This window comes from Pithys albifrons, chromosome 25, assembly GCF_047495875.1.
Source record: "Pithys albifrons albifrons isolate INPA30051 chromosome 25, PitAlb_v1, whole genome shotgun sequence".
In the NCBI taxonomy this organism is placed as follows: domain Eukaryota; kingdom Metazoa; phylum Chordata; class Aves; order Passeriformes; family Thamnophilidae; genus Pithys; species Pithys albifrons.
The window spans coordinates 6,571,521-6,589,109 of record NC_092482.1 but is presented as its reverse complement, the minus strand read 5'-3'; the positions used below and the strand labels follow the sequence as shown (position 1 = coordinate 6,589,109).

The 17,589-nt window shown below is 48.4% G+C and overlaps 2 protein-coding genes across 2 annotated transcripts; both read left to right on the top strand.

Moving 5' to 3' along the window:
* Nucleotides 1-6,751: 6,751 nt before the first annotated feature.
* LOC139682642 (olfactory receptor 6F1-like) lies at nucleotides 6,752-9,205 on the top strand. Its single transcript, XM_071577118.1, has 3 exons — nucleotides 6,752-6,792; nucleotides 6,891-6,966; nucleotides 8,261-9,205. The coding sequence occupies exons 1-3, from the start codon at nucleotides 6,752-6,754 to the stop codon at nucleotides 9,203-9,205; spliced, it is 1,062 nt and encodes a 353-aa protein (XP_071433219.1).
* A 459-nt stretch (nucleotides 9,206-9,664) lies between these two features.
* On the top strand, nucleotides 9,665-13,814 carry LOC139682644 (feather keratin Cos2-2-like). The gene is made up of 3 exons (XM_071577120.1): nucleotides 9,665-9,698; nucleotides 13,048-13,119; nucleotides 13,489-13,814. Exons 1-3 carry the CDS (start codon nucleotides 9,665-9,667, stop codon nucleotides 13,812-13,814), a joined length of 432 nt encoding a protein of 143 aa, XP_071433221.1.
* The last annotated feature ends 3,775 nt before the right edge of the window (nucleotides 13,815-17,589 follow it).

Here is a 17,589-nt window from a genome sequence, read left to right as displayed (position 1 = left end):
CACTAAGGTTATTTCTATGTCACAGTGTACAGAATTGTTACATAAACACCGATTATCTAGTGTCGTTTCACTATAATCCACTCCAAAGGAAAGATTGATAACAACCTGGGTTACCCCTGTCCCCTTTCCCAGGAGCGGGTCATAACAGATGGCAGCACATGTGTCACAGTCATGAATAACCTGTGAGACACATTCCATGGTCAGATCCACCCCTTGGTCACAAGCCCATCTATATGTTGCATCTCTCCCCTCATGACCAGAGGCATCATGGGCCCATTGAGCTAGAAACAATTTTCCCTTGTGCTGCCAATCCAGATCTACCTGAGAGACTTCAATCCTGGCAGCTCGATGCACCTGCTCATTGTTACGATGCTCCTCATTAGCCCGGCTCTTGGGTACATGAGCATCTACGTGACGGACCTTCACACTCAGCTTCTCTACCCGGGCAGCGATGTCCTGCCACATCTCAGCTGCCCAGATGGGTTTCCCTTTGTGCTGCCAGTTGGCCTTTCTCCATCGCTCCAGCCATCCCCAGAGAGCATTGGCCACCATCCACGAGTCAGTGTAAAGGTAGAGTCTTGGCCACTTCTCTCATTCAGCGATATCCAAAGCCAGCTGAACAGCTTTCAGCTCTGCAACCTGACTTGATCCTCTTTGTCCTTCAGTCGCTTCTACAACTCACCATGTGGGACTCCATGCGGCTACTTTCCATTTCCAGTTTGTCCGTACAGTGTGACAGGAGCCATCCGTGAAGAGAGCATATCGCTTCTCCTCTTCTGGTAGTTGGTTATATGGTGAGGCCTCTTCAGCCCATGTCCCCTACTCATCTTCTTCTTTAGATGATAGTCCAAAATGCTCACCTTCCAGCCAGTTGGTGATAATTTCCAAATTCCCAGGGCGATTAGGATTCCCTATCCTGGTCCACTGTGTGATCAGAGTGATCCACTTACTCCATGTGGCATCAGTGGTGTGATGGGTAGAAGGAGCTTTTCCTTTGAACATCCAGCCCAGCACTGGTAGTCGGGGTGCCAGGATGAACTGTGCCTCAGTGCCAATCACTTCTGAGGCAGCTTGAACTCCCGCATAAGCTGCCAGGATGTCTTTCTCAGTTGGGGTATAGCTGGCTTCAGATCCTTTGTATCCCTGACTCCAGAATCCCAATGGTCATCCTCGGGTCTCCCCAGGTACTTTCTGCCAGAGGCTCCAGGATGGGCCATTCTCCCCGGCTGCAGTGTAGAGCACATTCTTCACATCCTGCCCTGTCCTGACTGGCCCAAGGGCTACTGCATGGGTAATCTCCTGTTTAATCTGCTCAAAGGCTTGTTGTTGTTCAGGGCCCCACTGGAAATCATTTTTCTTCCATGTCACAAGGTAGAGAGGACTTACAATCTGACTGTACTCAGGGATGTGCATCCTCCAAAAGCCCACAGTGCCTAGGAAAGCCTGCATTTCCTTCTTTCTGGTCAGTGGGGACATAGCTGCTAATTTGTTAATCTCCTCTGTCGGAATCTGGTGACGCCCGTCTTGCCACTTCACTCCCAGGAACTGAATTTCCTGAGCAGGTCCCTTGACCTTACTTCATTTAATGGCAAAACCAGCTCTTAGGAGAATCTGGATGACCTTCTCCCCTTTCTCACAAACTTCCCCTGCTGTGTTCCCCCATACCATGATGTCACTGATGTACTGTAGATGTTCTGGAGCCTCACTCTTTTCCAGTGCAGTCTGGATCAGTCCATGGCAAATGGTGGGACTGTGTTTCCACCCTTGGGGCAGTCGATTCCAGGTGTACTGCACCCCCTTCCAGGTGAAAGCAAACTGTGGCCTGCACTATTCTGCCAAAGGAATTGAGAAAATGGCATTGGCAATGTCAGTGGTGGCATGCCTAGACCCATAACACTGCTTTTGACTCCAAGTCATGCTGAAGCTCCAGCATGTCCAGCACAGCGGCACTCAGCACTCAGCACTCAGCAGGTGTGACTCCAATGAGGTCACGGTAATCCAGCATCAGCCTTCACTCTCTGCTGGACTTATGCACTGGCCATATGGAGCTGCTAAAGGATGAGTGAGTTTTGTTGACCACCCCTTGGCTCTCCAGCTCACAAATCATCTTATGTGTGGAGTCAGAGTCTTGGTCCATGCAGTATTGCTGTCGCTGCCCTGTTGCTGTGGCCATAAGTACAAATTGTTTGTTAACCCTTAGCAGTCCCACAGCAGAAGGGTCCTCTGAGACGCCAGGCAAGGTGTTCAACTGTCTGGTTTCCAGAGCCTCCACAGTGGCTATTCTAAAGGCCCAACAAAGTACTTTTGGGTCTTTGAAATACCCATTCCTCAGTAGTCTATGCCAAGGATACATGGGGCCTCTGGACCAGGCACGATGGGGTGTCTATGCCATTCCTTCCCTGTCAAGCTGACTTCAGCTTCCAGTACAGTCAGCTGTTGGGATCCCCCTGTCACCCCAGAAATAGAGATGGATTCTGCCCTGACGTATCCTGATGGCATCGATGTACATTGCCCGCCAGTGTCAACTAAAGCTTTGTATTTCTGTGGGTCTGATGTGCCAGGCCACTGAATCCACACAGTCCAATAAATCTGATTGTCTCTCTCCTCTACCTGGCTAGAGGCAGGGCCCCTCTAGTTCTGGTCATGGTACTCCCTGCACTCTTCTTGCAAATATGACCTGGAGGTCCCTTCAAGAGTATCAGACATTATCACTCCTATACTGTTTGGAGCCTTACCCACAAGAGACAGGAGCTGCATTTAGCCTTGAAGAGTTTCTTGTGCCTCTTTTCAATTCATGTACCCATTCAGCTAAGGAAGAGGTTGGTTTTCCATCCCACTTCCTCATATCTTCTCCACACTCATGGAGGTAAAACTAGATTGCCATGGGGATTATACCCTTTCTCCTTATCTGGGGGACGCCTGCTTCTGATGGCAGAGACTCTTGTTTGTCCTGATGAGATATGTAAGATTTCTTCCTTCATTTCCTCTCTTAGCTTGTGGTGGCCCTCTTCAATCTTTTCTCCCAGGCTTCGGACATGTTCATCCAGTTTTGTTTTCACAGATAAGACATGGGCTCGTAATGGGGTAGTGACAGTGTCTCCATAAATCCTGAGTTTGCTGACCAGTGAGCCCACCTCGTTCTCTCCCTCTCTCCACTGCAACGTCACTAAGTAGTGGGAATACATTTCTGGCCCAAGCTGTGCAAATTTTAACCACATCTGGGATGAGCATTGTATACCACCTGGACTTTTAGGGAATCTCTCATCCTCTGATAAGATTATCTCCAGTATGGCCAATTTCCTTAAGTACCAGATACCTTGTTCCATCGTGTTCCACTGTCCTTGCTTGTACATGGAGGTCCTCCTTACAAAGATATCTGTCCCTCACGCTTGACAACAGTCGCCGCCAGAGGCTGAGAGTTTCCTGCCTCTTTCCAATCCCCTGATCAATGACAACATCTCGAGAAAGGGATCCCAGCTGCCTTGCCTCACTCCCATCTAGAATTGTATCATTGGCCACAGTGTCCCAGATTCACAGCAGCCAGGTCAAGATGGACTCATTTGCCTGTCATGTGAACTCTCTCCACAGCTCACATAGCTCACCCAGGGATAGGGAATGAGTGATTATTTCTGGCTCTGTTTCTTCCACTGGATGTGAAGGTCTTGCCTCTTCCTTATCATCCACTATAGAAAGTGATGTGGTCTTTGGTTTTCTTTTCTGGACGGGGTAACTGCTATCGGTTTCTGTTGTCCTTCTGGCTCCTCCACCACAGTTTGCATGGACATAGGGCTGGTTGATCTATTTCTTTTTCCCTCTGGCTCAGTCATGCTTTGGGTGGACATGGTGCCTGTGAATTTACTCGTTTTCTCCTTCTCCTTACAGTGCTGTACCACACCAAGCAGTGTCCGGTAGGCAGTGGTCAGGGCCCAGCAGGTTGCTGTGAGCTGCACACCTCTGGGTCTGCCAGAGCATTTGCCTTTCACATAGCTTATTATTCTAACAGGACCCTGCAGTTGTTCAGGGGTGAATTTCCAGATCATTGGAGAAGAGAAACTCTCCAAATACTGGCCCATGTCCTCTTACTTCCTGGGCCACTCAGCATTGTCCACTCCCAGGTCAGGCTTCCAGAAAACCTCCCTAGAAGGCCCTGTTCTGACCCTAAGCATGGTAGACGATACAGAGGGGACAAAGTAAGACTAACAAAAACATTACGCTATCCTTAACATCAAAAGGAAATTCAAAATCCTCAAAGATTGTTGTAACAGGTCTGAAGGGGGAGGAGGAGGTGAAAGGGTCAAAATAACCATCCCCTTCTGTTCCCCACACAGGCTGAGTGTGATCTGTAATGAAGCCCCAGAGGTGGCAACCTAAACCTGGACAGGCAAACAAGACTGAATATACATTCACAATGAAACTCACTGCTTCTGATGTTATGACAACATAAACATAGTACATTAATAAAGCAATATTGATCGCTCTCCCTGGTATTAAAGAGAGCATCAAAATAGGCAAATAGTTCCCCATATGTGGAAATAAGAACAGGCTCAGATACAACATCCATATGAATACATCAAGCAACATGCTGATCATGGAGGGTCTCTGTCCAAATACACAAATGGTTAAAATGAAACTGTAATTCTGACCTGTCTCTCCTGCTCCATATTGGGTGTCAAAAGATGTGCACTGATTTATAGGTAAACCAGCAGGAGAAATGAACCCAACACAAAAGAGATTATAAGTCAAAGTTACAATTTAATAAAAATGTTACAATAAATGCAATGATACAAAGAGAAATTGGTTTTAACCCACAAACTCCAGAATTATAACCCAGCACCCCAAGACACAAACAGAATGGTGTTCTTTAGACCCAGTGCTGAGACCTGTGGTTCCTCTGAGTCCAAAGTAAAAGGAAGGGAAAAAACCTGTTGGTGCAGATGACGGTTGCAGTCTGGTTGAGAGTGGTGGTCTCCTCCTGTCAAGGTTCTGGTCCTCCTCTGGATTCGAGTGGCCTCAGAAGTCCCCAAACCCCAACATTATATACCCTCTGGTTCAGGTAGCAATGGCCAGTACCTCCCCCAGAGTAGGGATTTCCACAATGGGTGATCTGACTCTGTGAGTCCTAGGATATTTTTGGAATCATTGATGGCCCATTAGCAGACATGCCCCCTGAGGCTGGGTGTGAAGGTGCTAACGACTTCCTGGAGGGGAGTTATCCCAGCTCCTGTCTCATAAGCTTCTTTAAAACACAACTTACAACCTGAGGGGTCAAGTGTGTCCTGGGCAGTTGCTGAAAATGATCCATTGTGAACAGTTTATGAGAAATGGCATAGAGGGTGGAGAATACACAGCTTTGGTCACACCCACAAAGTGATAAACTGGTCCCGGCTGCCAAACTAGAACATACTGTAATTGGATTTCCAGAAAAAATCCCCCCGAAGCAGCCAGGACCACACAGAGATGATGAAGAGAATAGGATTCAGAGGATGTCAAACTGTGCAGTATTGGAAACGTCCATTAATAATTCATGGGGACATGAATGTATGAATGATAGGCGAATTGGACGGAGTCACTGAAGATGTAAAGGGGACAGGAGGGAGATGGAGGGAGAGAGGAAGGAAGGAAGGAAGGAACACTACACGAAATATAGGGAAAGACACAGTGAAAAGGAAGGTAAAGCAATGGTTGGATAAAGAAGAGAGGCATGAGTTTTCTGAGGGAACGTTGCTTGGTGCAGAGGGAGGGATGGAAAGCGGGATATTTCAGGGACAGAGCTTCATGAAGAAGCCAGAGGGGATGGCACCTTCCAGGGACCTCTGTGGACATCCTAGCCCCAGCCCTGGCCCCAGTCTCCCCCACTGGCAGTCCAGCGCCTGCCACTGCCACATCGGGCCATTTTGAAAATAGGTGTTTGCAAGGCCTGGATTGCCTGGACTGTGGGAGACAGCATATTTTGTAAGGGCAGAACTGAGGCTTGAGAGTGCCTGTTTCTCTCCACTGATGATGTATGGAGCAAAGGTGAGTACCTCCATTGGAGACACCTCTGAAGGCAGGGGAAATCAACTTTCCTCTACTATTTTGTCTGACTTTGAATTTAGATCTTTACTTCATTCTTCATGTCAATTAAGAGTGGAGACATAGGCTTTAACTGCATTTAGAGGCTCTGAAATGAGGTAGGTGAATCCCTTACAGCCTCTGTTCATGTGCCCATAGTTACCTTTAGTTATCTCCCACGCTGGAGGTTTCACAACCACCTTAGTAGTCAGCACCAAATACCTGACACTTCCAGTCTCCTGGGACATGACTATTTCAGACATTTTCACGTCAGCAAATGGATACACAAGAGAGCACTGAGTTCCTGACAAGGTTCTAATACCACAGCTGCAGGCAGGAAGTAAATACACAGTCTAACAGGCACTTAGGGAATTGCACTGCTGTTCTTTAACTGGCCTGCTGAAGAGAGAGTTCTATCCATTTCTGACAAGCCTGTAAGATCTCCCAGAGGTCAAAGTGGCACAGAGAGGGAAAACAGAAAACAGTCTCCTAGGCGTGGCCAGCTGGAGCATCAGTGTGTTAATGAGGAGGGTGTGGGGCTGTTCTATGCTGATGATGCTGGTGACTCTCTCATCAAATTAGGCTAAATTGAAGAGTTTACACGTTGTGTGTGCACACAAAGCTGCCTTTAGTGGAAGTGCAGTGGTGGCTGTGAGAGGGAAAAGATCAGGAGCACAAGCTGTCATTTCCTACCAGGTGGATGGAGAGGAAACACAGCCAGGCACTTGTGCGCAGCTTGAAGTGAGTCGGCAAGGTGAGAGCTGCTCATCCGTTCATCTGCTAACAGCGCTGAACCCAGAGTTCCCCCAAATCTAGCTCTTTGCAATGTTCTCCTTTAGCCAAGGGGACCATGGCTTCCTCAGGAGGGTGGTGCATGAAAAAATGTCATTTGGATCATTTGCATTGGCAGATATGGTGAGTGAAGCCTGCTCAAGACATATGGCATAGACTTCCAATGCCTTGCATGCTTAAGGAGAGCTGGATTAAGGGGGATTTCTCTGCTCTTTAAGGACATGGGATTTCTGCTATGTATTGCTGCGGAAGAAGACAGGAGAGAAAGAGATAATTTAGATGGTGTTTCAGCAACAATGTCTTACACATCTCATCCACCTGTGGATGAGATATGTTCTGCCGCAGAGAACTGATCAAGAATCCTCCCTTGTCTGCAGGGAAGACATAGAATATACCCTGCAGTTCAGCAGAGCTCCCTTTCACAGGATTCAACTCAGAGCATTTTGCTTCAATCACTGAAATTTGGAATACCTCTGCCCAAGCTGAGATGTCCAACATCTATCTCAGGTGCTCACTAGACTCTTGCCTTAGATCTCAGAGACAACCTGGCACTCCTAGAGGGCTTTTAGCCATAGATATGAGGCAAAATGAGCCATGTCTCCCTCATACCTTTTCTCTGTCCATGGAGGACGAAGCAGGGTAAGCTGAGGAACTGAGATAGGAATATTTCATGATAGATAGTGCAGCTTGGTCAGCAGAATCCTTCCCTGGGTTCTGAGATGGCAAGATCACAAAATGTTGAATCCTACTCCGGTAGCTCTGCTGAGAAGCATATATCATGGGAGGACAAGGAGGTATTTGCAAAAGCTTCCTGTGCTGAGACTTGGAAGAAAGCAAAAATACAAGACCAGGAGTCCTTGAGCAGTGACTGTCATACCAACCTGCTGCCCAGTGTGACTACAGCTCAGTCTGAACCCCTTGTGACAAACTGACCCAGAAGAGGTGGGAAAACCTCTTACAGTGCCACATTATGATGACAGTTTTTGTATTCCTCAGTTGTGTTTGCTGATATCACACCTCACTATTGCCTGCCGTGAAGAGTGCAGGTTCTGTTATTCCCTTTCCTACTGGCAACAGCTTTTCCCATAGCTGGAGAGCCTCAGCCTGTTGTCCATGGTTTCTTAAGTGTGGTTTGCATCTCCTGGAAGTGTTTACCATGTTTTAAAGGAGGTGCCTGATGTGAGAAATAATTCTCTAAATGTTCATTAGATGGGGTAGGCCTGATTTTTGGGGTCAGATCTAGCTGCTCAAACATGTTTTTCCAGGGGAGGATTTGCCTGACAATTTTAACTTAGGATAGATGCTGTTTTCCCATGCTGTGCATTTTCAGGGATGGTGGTGTTTGTCCACTACCAGTAGCATCTGAAGGACCAGCACAGGCATGCAAATTCTCACAGAAACTTTTCTTTCTTTGCAGACAGACCTCAGCACTTGGAAGGACATGGCAAATGGGACAATCGTGGAAGAATTCATCCTGCTTGGCTTCCCAGGCACATGGCGTTCCCGTGTCTCCCTTGTGGTGGTGTTTGCACTGATGTACTCCCTGACAGTAATAGGCAATGCATCCATCATAGCCCTTGTGTGGTGGAGCAGCAACCTACACACCCCAATGTACTTTTTCCTCTGCAATCTCTCCTTTCTGGAGATCTGGTACACTACAGGTGTGGTTCCCAAAGCCATAGGAGTCATGCTGGGGACTAGTCAGACCATCTCCTTCAGTGTTTGCATCCTCCAGTTGTTCTTTCTTCTCTCTCTAGGCTCCACTGAGTGTTTCCTCCTGTCTGTCATGGCCTATGATCGCTACTTAGCCATATGCTACCCCTTGAGATACAGCTCCCTCATGAACAGGGTCCTCTCCACTCGGCTGGTGCTCAGCTCCTGGCTGGGAGGTTTTTTGGCCATCTCCCTGCTGGCCTTTCTGACATCCAGGCTGACATTCTGTGGGCCAGATGTCATCAATCATTTTCTCTGTGATATAGATTCCTGCCTTGCCCTCTCCTGCAGTGATACATGGCCCGTGGAGCTGGCAACCTTCCTTGTCTCCATAATTGTTGTGGTGGCCTCCTGTGTGGTCACCTTGGTCTCCTACATGTACATCATCTCTTCTATCCTGAGGATCCAGTCAGTCCATGGCCGGAAAAAGGCCTTTTCCACCTGCTCTGCCCATCTCAGTGTTGTCACCATCTGGTTTGGCTCTACCATGTTCCTCTATGTCAAACCATCAGCCCAGAACTCCCTGAATTTGAACAAACTCGTGAATACCTTGAACACAGTGGTTACCCCTTTGTTAAACCCCTTCATTTACACACTCAGAAACCAAGAGGTGAAGCAAGCTCTGGGACGGGCTTTCCAGAGGAAGTGACATTCCTTTTCAGAGGGCCTCAGTGTGAGCAAGCAGATTCATCCCCCAGTCCCATGACTCTGGCCCTGTAGAAGCCCCTCACAGAGTGTAAGTGTATGTGGGTATCCCAGGTAGTGAGAAGCCTCCAGTTCTGCAGTGAGCTCTTGTGACTCACCTTACAGTCATCTCAGGCTGTGCTGAACCTCAGTCCCACTGCTCCTATCACCCTCTGTTCATTCCCAGCGGAATTCAGAATGCCTCACAGTGCTTTAAAGAGTTGTACTTGGAAAGGGTCACAAACCCCATCCATAAACTTACAGAGCTGAGGGAGTGGTCCTGCCTCAGGTTCTATTCCAGTTTGCCAAGTGCTTAATTTTGTCGGGGTTTGCCTGAATTCCCTAAAGACTTCACAGCAACTGACTAATTGCTTTAAGAAATAGACCTGTTTTACCGTTATTATGATGTTGTCTGGATGTATCTATGCCCCTTTCTTGTGGCTATTTCATTAAATCATGCTCTGATTTAAGATAAAATTTGGCAACGTCTACTATCTCCACTCAGTCATTTTTCCTTGCATATGACTGCAAACATATTTTCCTAATTCCTCTTCGTTCCCCCCTTAGTATCTGAACCTACTCTTTTATTCTGTTAAAAATATGCAAAATGGTGTGCTTCTCACTAGGTGTGTCAGGACATTTCCACATCTAAAACCCCATGTCATTTTTAGAGCAGTCCCTTGTTCCACCCATCTGGGGCTTTGTTGTGGAAAAAACTTTAATGTGATGGGCAAAGTGCTCAGACTGCTGAGCTCTGGAAGGCTGGCTGGGAAGCACGTCTCCCTTTACACTCACTGGGATGATATTAGCACTTCCAAAGGGCACTTGCTTTTCCCTTCCCAATTTTTCATTTCAGAACAGATTAATTACATTCTGAAAGCTTTTCTTTCTGCATACTGACAGTGGAAAGAATCCATGGGACCACTTATTAAAGAGGAGACATCAGCATGACTGACACACCTTTATATAAAGTGTGGGCTTAATTTAACCTGAGCAGGGAGCTCCCCAAGGGAGATGGTTGAGTCTGAAGTGAACATCTACTTCTCCTTGTAGAAGCAGTGGCACTTCTAGAGGAGATTCACCAACCTCCTACATCCAACTGGACACTTGGCTCCTAGACCTGCATCCAGGCCCAGTCACCACTACCCAAGGACAGGCTGAGTCCCACCCTTGTCAGCTGTGCTCTCTTTCTCATTGGCATTTGGGAAAATCCCTGGGACATCCCACTGAGGCTCCAGAAGGAGCCTGAGACTGGATTTATCCTCAGGTACACATCACTGCTTGTCATTCCTGCCTGGGAATGATGCAGTTTGGGGACAACTGTGTGTGCGGACTGTAGAAGCCCTCTACATCCCTAGAGAGCAAGAAAAAGCAAGACCTGACATGTCCAAGATGCAACAGAGTGCAGGACACTGAGAGCTGCTGTGAATTCCTCATGTACACTACCTGAAGCCCTCTGAGACAAACAGTGGCACATAAGGCCTCAAACAGGGCTGTCAGAGCAGCCCCATGTCACCTGTGAGGCAGACCACCATGGAACAGCAGTAGGAAAACAAACAAGTACCCTAAGGTTTCTCAGGTGAAGTGGATGATGTTTCATGTGCAACAGCCTCCAATTCAAAAAGTGGGATCCAGCTGGAAAGTCAGCACCCTCGAGCTGAGCTTCCATAAGCAATGATGTTGCCTGAGAATAGGTCCTCAGAATGCTTCCTTTTGCTCATGGGAGGATCAAGGTCACTACAATGTGGTTACCAGCTGTTGGACAGAGAAATTGATATGGACTCAGGAACATGGGGACTTTTCTCTAGCACTGGTGATTTCCCTGAGACGGAGAGACATGAAAATGATTGGCACCACTCTCTGGCAGTGAATGAGTGCAGCAAGAATGTTGTCCAGAGTTTGTCTGATAACAATTTTCTACTTACTGATGCAGAGCAAGGAAGTGCTCTTCACTTCTTGGGCTACTGTGGCCACATCGCAAAACCGTAAGAGCAGTTGTGCCTCCTAACAAAGGTCTCATTCTCCATCTGTGGCATTAGGAGAGGCCCACAGAAACGAAACAGGAAGAAGAGCACTCCACTGTACCACCTATTTTAAGCAGAGAGCATAGACAAGGCTGGTTTGGCTCATTTGTGGTGTAGCAATGGATCTGCCCCAAGTCAGGTTTCTTGGATGATTTTCATCATAAAAATCCCTGAATGTAGAAGCAGCTGTAAAACTTGCATAAGTATTTGCTTCCCGGCAGCACAGTTTGGGAAGGCAGAAGCCCAGGTACCACTGCTGGGCAGGCTGAACTCAGAGGTACATGCCAGCAGGACATAGGGAGGGAACCACTCCTCTGAGCAGCTCCCAAATTTCACAGGACCTTTTGATGGCTTGGGTTTGAAGGCACCTTAATAATCATCTAGTTCCAACTCCACCACATGGGCAGGCACACCTTCCACTACACCAGGTTGCTCAAAGTCTCATCCAACCTGGCCCTGACTGGCCTGGTTGTGGCCAGTGTGTCCACCTCCAGGGCTGGGGCAGCCACAGCTTCTCTGGGCAACCTGTGCCAGGGCCTGCCCACCCTCACAGGGAGGAATTTCTTCTTAATAACTAATATGAATCTATCCCCCTTCAGTGTGAAGCCATTCCACCTTGTGCTGTCACTCCATGCACTTGTAAAAAGACCCTCCCGTTCTCTCAGAGCTCCCTTAGGTAGTGAAAGGGGCTCTAGGCTATCTCTGGAGCCTTCTCCAGGCTGAACACTCCCAGATCTCACAGCCTGTCTCCAGAGCAGAGGGACACCAACCCTCTGAGCATCTTTGGACTTGTTGCAGCAGCTCCACATCTCTCTTATGTTGGAGGCCCCAGAACTGGACGCAAACTCCATCTGGGGTCTCATGAAAGTGGAGTAGAGAGGAAGAGTCACCTCCCTCGACCTGGTGGTGACTCTTCTTTTAATACAGACAGGGATACAGCTGGCTTCCAGGTCTGCAAGTGTCCAGTCCCTCATCCACCAGTACCCCCAAGTCCTTGGCAGGGCTGCTTTCAGTCCATTCATCATCCAGCCTGTGTCCATGTTTGGAGTGGCCCAACCCACATTCAGGACCTTACACTTGGACTTGTTGAGCTTCATGAGGTTTGCATGGGCCAATCTCTCCACCCTGTAAAAGTTAAGGCTGCAGAAACACAACACATTGAGGACTCTGCCAAGGACAGCTGTGGACAACCAAGGCAGGGCAGGAGCATTGTGGGGAACAGCAAGGCCACCGGCAAGCCCAGAGAATTGTTTGTGTACTCAGAGGCTGCATAGAGAAGGAAGGAGTCAAAACTAGACAGAGGGTGGAGTTAGGCAGGCTGGGATCAAAACTAGCAGCACACTCCATGGAAATGGGGAGGGAAAAAGTGAGCATAGGGAGAGAAAGAGAAGGATATGATACATCCTAATGTACAACAATCCTTGGAGACATCCTACTGAGGATTCCTGGGACTTCTTTCTGAGAACAGCAACCAAGTCCAACAGAGTGATCCAGACTGACACATCACTTCCTTGCTGTGGAACCACCTAGCACATAAACTGAGTGTTCTGCATGCACTTCTGCATTCCTGCCTTAGAAATCCTGGGGCCTTTAATCCCAGGGATCAGAAGAAACCTCCACTGGGGCATAGGTATGGAACAAACCTGGAAATGAAAAGGTACTAGTGCAGGAAATGAAAGCACAGCACATATCATTATCTGTACTGGTTTGCATGTTAGATGGGCTTTTGGGGAAATTGTTACCTCTGCAAAGGCCGCCCCGGTCCTGTGGCAGTGAAGGGCAGGTATAAAAGGCAGCCCCAGTGCCTGCTCTCTCATCCACTTCTCTTACCTCCTTCTGCTTTGGAATCAGGTGAGTTTGAAGCCTCTTCTCCTCCTCTTCCAAAGGGAGATCTCCAGTAGTTGCTGGACATCTCAGCTGACTTTGGCTTTCTCATATTTAGGGTTTGCAGCTCTTTGTCATGAGAGGAGAAACGGGGGGCGGTTGTCATAGAGAGAGGCTGAGTTGTGACCGTATAGGCTTTTGGTTTATGCCCTAGGAGAGAGTTTCTTTGGGTCAGGTGCTCTTTGTCGGGCTCTGGCCAGATGAGGCAATGAAGACCATGTGGCTGCTGGCACAGTCTCCATCTTCCCACTCATTGATGCCACTTTTGTGACGGGGTTACCAGGCTGCTTCAACCACCCACCACTCCTGTGCTCTGTTTCCTGTCTGCCCTCTGTTCCAGGTGTATCTCCAGCCCAAGACATGTCTTGCTACACCCCTTGCCGTCCCTGCCAGCCCTGTGGCCCGACCCCGCTGGCCAACAGCTGCAATGAGCCCTGTGTCAGGCAGTGCCAGAGCTCCACCGTCGTCATTGAGCCTCCTGCTGTGGTGGTGACCCTGCCCGGCCCCATCCTCAGCTCCTTCCCTCAGAACACCGTGGTGGGATCCTCCACCTCCGCTGCTGTTGGCAGCATCCTCAGCTGTGATGGAGTGCCCATCAACTCTGGGGGCTTTGACCTCTCCTGCATCACCAGGCGCTACGGTGGCAGAAGGAGCCTCCCCTGCTAAAGTTGCTGGGCATATATTAGGTCTCAGGTGGTCTCCCCAAGATCTCCAGACATGATACTGGACAAAGGAAGAATCTTCAGGTCATTTCTTTCAGAGGAACTGATCACCTTTACTTCCTCCAAAAAAACTGTCAAGTAGAGACCAGCCTGGACACTTTGAAAACAAGGCCCATTTATTTCCTTTGATTATTCTACATACCTCCTTTTCTTCTTTTTCGTTCTTTTGCTCTGCTTCTCTGAGCTGAACGCTCCTCCAAGCCAACCTGCACTCTGTAGGAAAGGCAAATGGATGTCCTACATGGACTTCACTGTGGCCAAGAGGTGAGGTCTCTTGCTTGTCCCTCCAGATCCCTGCACTGAGGTGCTGTGCTTGTAGTGACCTCGATTCTGTCTTCAAACTCAATAAAGATTTTGCATCTCAGCCTGGGTCTCCAGCTTGTCCTTCCCTCCATGTATGCCCTTGCGAGCATCCTAGGGGTAATGGTCTTTATGCTGGCAGGTGATGAGATGATGATGTAGGGAGATCCTTCTCCCAGAAAAAGGGGAGTTGGGACTCACTGCAGAGGGTTCTCCTTGGGGCACTCTCCTAGGGCAGTAGGCAAAATGTCCCCAGCTACTCTAGAGCAAGTGGCAGTTAGCCCTTGCCTTGGAGTGTCTCTGCCCAGACATCCCTTCACAGGCCTGCAAGAACCTCTACTGTCCTCAAGTGACAGCTAGAATTCTGTGGAAGGTCATGGAGACAAGCCAACCTGCAGGATCATAAAAGCAAGGCACCTCTTGCTCTGGTCAATGCTGGGGAGGGCAGCAGAGACTGAAGATGTTCCCAAAGGATGGCAGGAGTGTGGATGGGTAAAAGTGCCACATGGATGGCCCACAGCATCACCTCCTTCTTCTCCTCCCCTCACTTGCCCAATCTTGGGCCATGGGAAGCACACGGGCAAGGGCAGCTGGCATCAGTTTCCCCATCCAGCCCTACCACTACTAAGGCCCAGGGCAGAACAAGGTTTTGGCAGGCATGCAGGACTGACATCATTCACAAGACAGTATTTGGATTAACCACACTGGGTCTCACACTGGAGTCCCTGGGAACTCCAATAGGCCAAGGCAGTCCAAAGACAGCTCTGTTCCAGAATAATGCTGTGCAAGGTCATCCTAGACCTCTTGAGTTGTGCAGGTGACAACAGGACACACTCAGGAGAATCTGTGAGCTCTCCGTGGCAGATAAGTTTTGTCCGCAAGTCTTGCTTAGACTGATGCTCTTGTGCACTTTGATTAAAAGTACATCAGAGGCCTCAGTCAGGAAGATAAAAAGAATCCATTCATCCATCTATTCATCCATTCACAAGGGAGACTGTGTAAATTGCCCTTCCCCATTTGGGAACTTCAAATGCAGGCAGATGTCTTGTTCTTCCAGAGGGTCAAGTTGTGAACTCCTTTAACAACATTGCCTCCTCTTGCCTGTTTGACCAATGATGAAGCAGGGTGGCAGAGGTATCAAGGCACTGAACACATCTCTTCTGGCCATAAGATTGATGGGAACTGTGTAAGCCAAGTTCTGCAGGCCTCAGTGCCACTAAATATCTGTGCTTGTGTATGCCTGTTGGAAATCCCTGTTTTTTAGATACCTCTTCACAATAGATAGGTGATGGGTAACAGGGCTGATGATAGCATGATGAGTGTCCCTACAGAAAGTTGGGTTTATCAGTGTCCCACGTTCCTCTTCCTTTCCATGACATGCTCCTTGCATTTATCTTCTCTGAGTTTCTGTGAAGGACATCTGGCTTCACTATTAATACAGACCCTAAGGGATTTTTTTGTGTGTGATAATCCAAAATTTCTTATTTAACCTCTACTCTCAGCTTAAGAGAGTGATTAAAAGGCTGGCATGTCTCAGACATCTGTGGTTCTATGGATTCAGGGAAAGAGGTGATGAAGGCAAAGCTAAGCTCAAAACAGAGGCTGAAGCATGAAGGGACCAACAGGGAAAGTTCCCTGCACATTCTTCCTGCCAGAGGTTTAGGGGAGAGTCACTGAAACCCCTCCACTTCTTCAGCCAATGGACACGTTCTTGTGATGCTTAACCTCAGCCTCTCCTCCACAAAACCTGCACTGCTGTCAGTGGGTGAACTGGCAATATATGCAAAATCCAGTTCCTTGCTTTTCTGGAACTCCTGGAGTCCCCCATTCTCTCTCTGCTCCACAGGCAGCCCCAGGGAACAAGCACCATCCCTGCCTTAGGGATGTAATGGCCCATGCAGGCACTAGCCCAGTAACAGAGCAACTGCCAGGGCATCCCCACCAACACTTGCCTATCCAGTAGCCCTAGCACCTCCCTGGCTTTCCCTGTGCAACACACAGCGGCTCTGTGCCTTCACTCCAGTGCACCGTGATTCTTTAATTCAGTACCTGTTTGGGCCAAGATCCCAGCCTGACATGAACACATGTAGGAACACAGTCTACTGTGAACTCTGCTGAGGACAGCTGGGAACAACCAAGGCAGGGCTGGAGCATTGTGGGGAAGGACAAGGCCCCAGGCAAGCCTGTGGCATTGTTTGTGTACTCAGAGATTGCACAGAGAGTGGAACAGAAAACAAGCCAGAAACTTGTCCTGAGGGCAGTGTTAGGCAGAATGGGATCAAAACCAGCAGTCCAATGCACAGGCATGGGGATAAAATTACAAGTCACGAAATGGGTGAGATGAGGAGGGAGGGATAAAGAAGGACCTGGACCATCCTCATGCACAGGAGTCCTTGGGTATCCAGCTGCAGACTGGATTTTTACAGAGGGGAAATGAAAGACATAGGGAACTACAAACTGGTGAACTTCATCTCTGGTCCTGGAAAGATCATGGAGCAGATCCTCATGGAAGCAATTTTAAATCACATATAAGACAAGGAAGTGATACAAAGCAGCCAGCAAGGCTTCTCAGAGGGCAAGCCATGCCTGAGAAACCTGGTGGCCTTCTATGATGGAGTGACAGAAACAGTCAACAAGGGAAGACTGACCAATGTCATCTACCTGAATTTCTGTCAGACCTTCAACATAGTCCTACACAACATCCTTATCTCCAAATTGGAGAGACATGGATTTGAAGGGTGTACTATTGAGAATATGGGAATGGCTGCATAGACACAGACAGGCACAGCTCTATGACCAGGTGGAGGCTAATAACAAGGCATGTCTCTTGGGGCTGTCCTGGGACCAGTGCTTTTTAATATCTTTTTCAATGACAGAGACATGATATTGAGTGTGTCCTCAGCACATTTGCAGATGACACAAAGCTGAGCAGTACAGCTGACACTACAAAAGGACAGGGCCATCCAGGGAGATCTAGACAAACCTGAGAAGTGGGCACATGAGAACCTCATGAAGTTAAAGAATTTCAAGTGCAAGGTGTAGCACTTACATCAGGACAATCCCAGACATGAGTGCAGACGGACATGAGTCACATTCACATTAGGAGCAGCCCTGTGGTAGATGAAAAGCTGTACATGAGCCAACAGTTGGTGTTTGCAGCTCAGAAAGCTGACTCCATCCAGGGCTATATCAAAAAGGTTTGGCTGGCAGCTTGAGGGAAGTAATTCTTCCCACCTATTCTGCCCTCATGAGACCCCTCCTGGAGTACTCTGTCCAGATCTGTAGTCTTCAGCACAAGAAAGATGTGTACCTGTTAGACCAGGCCCAAAGGAGGACACAAAGATGCTCAGTGTGTTGGAGCAACTCTCCTGTAAGACAGGCTGAGAAAGTTGAAGTTATTTAGCATGGAGAAGAGAAGA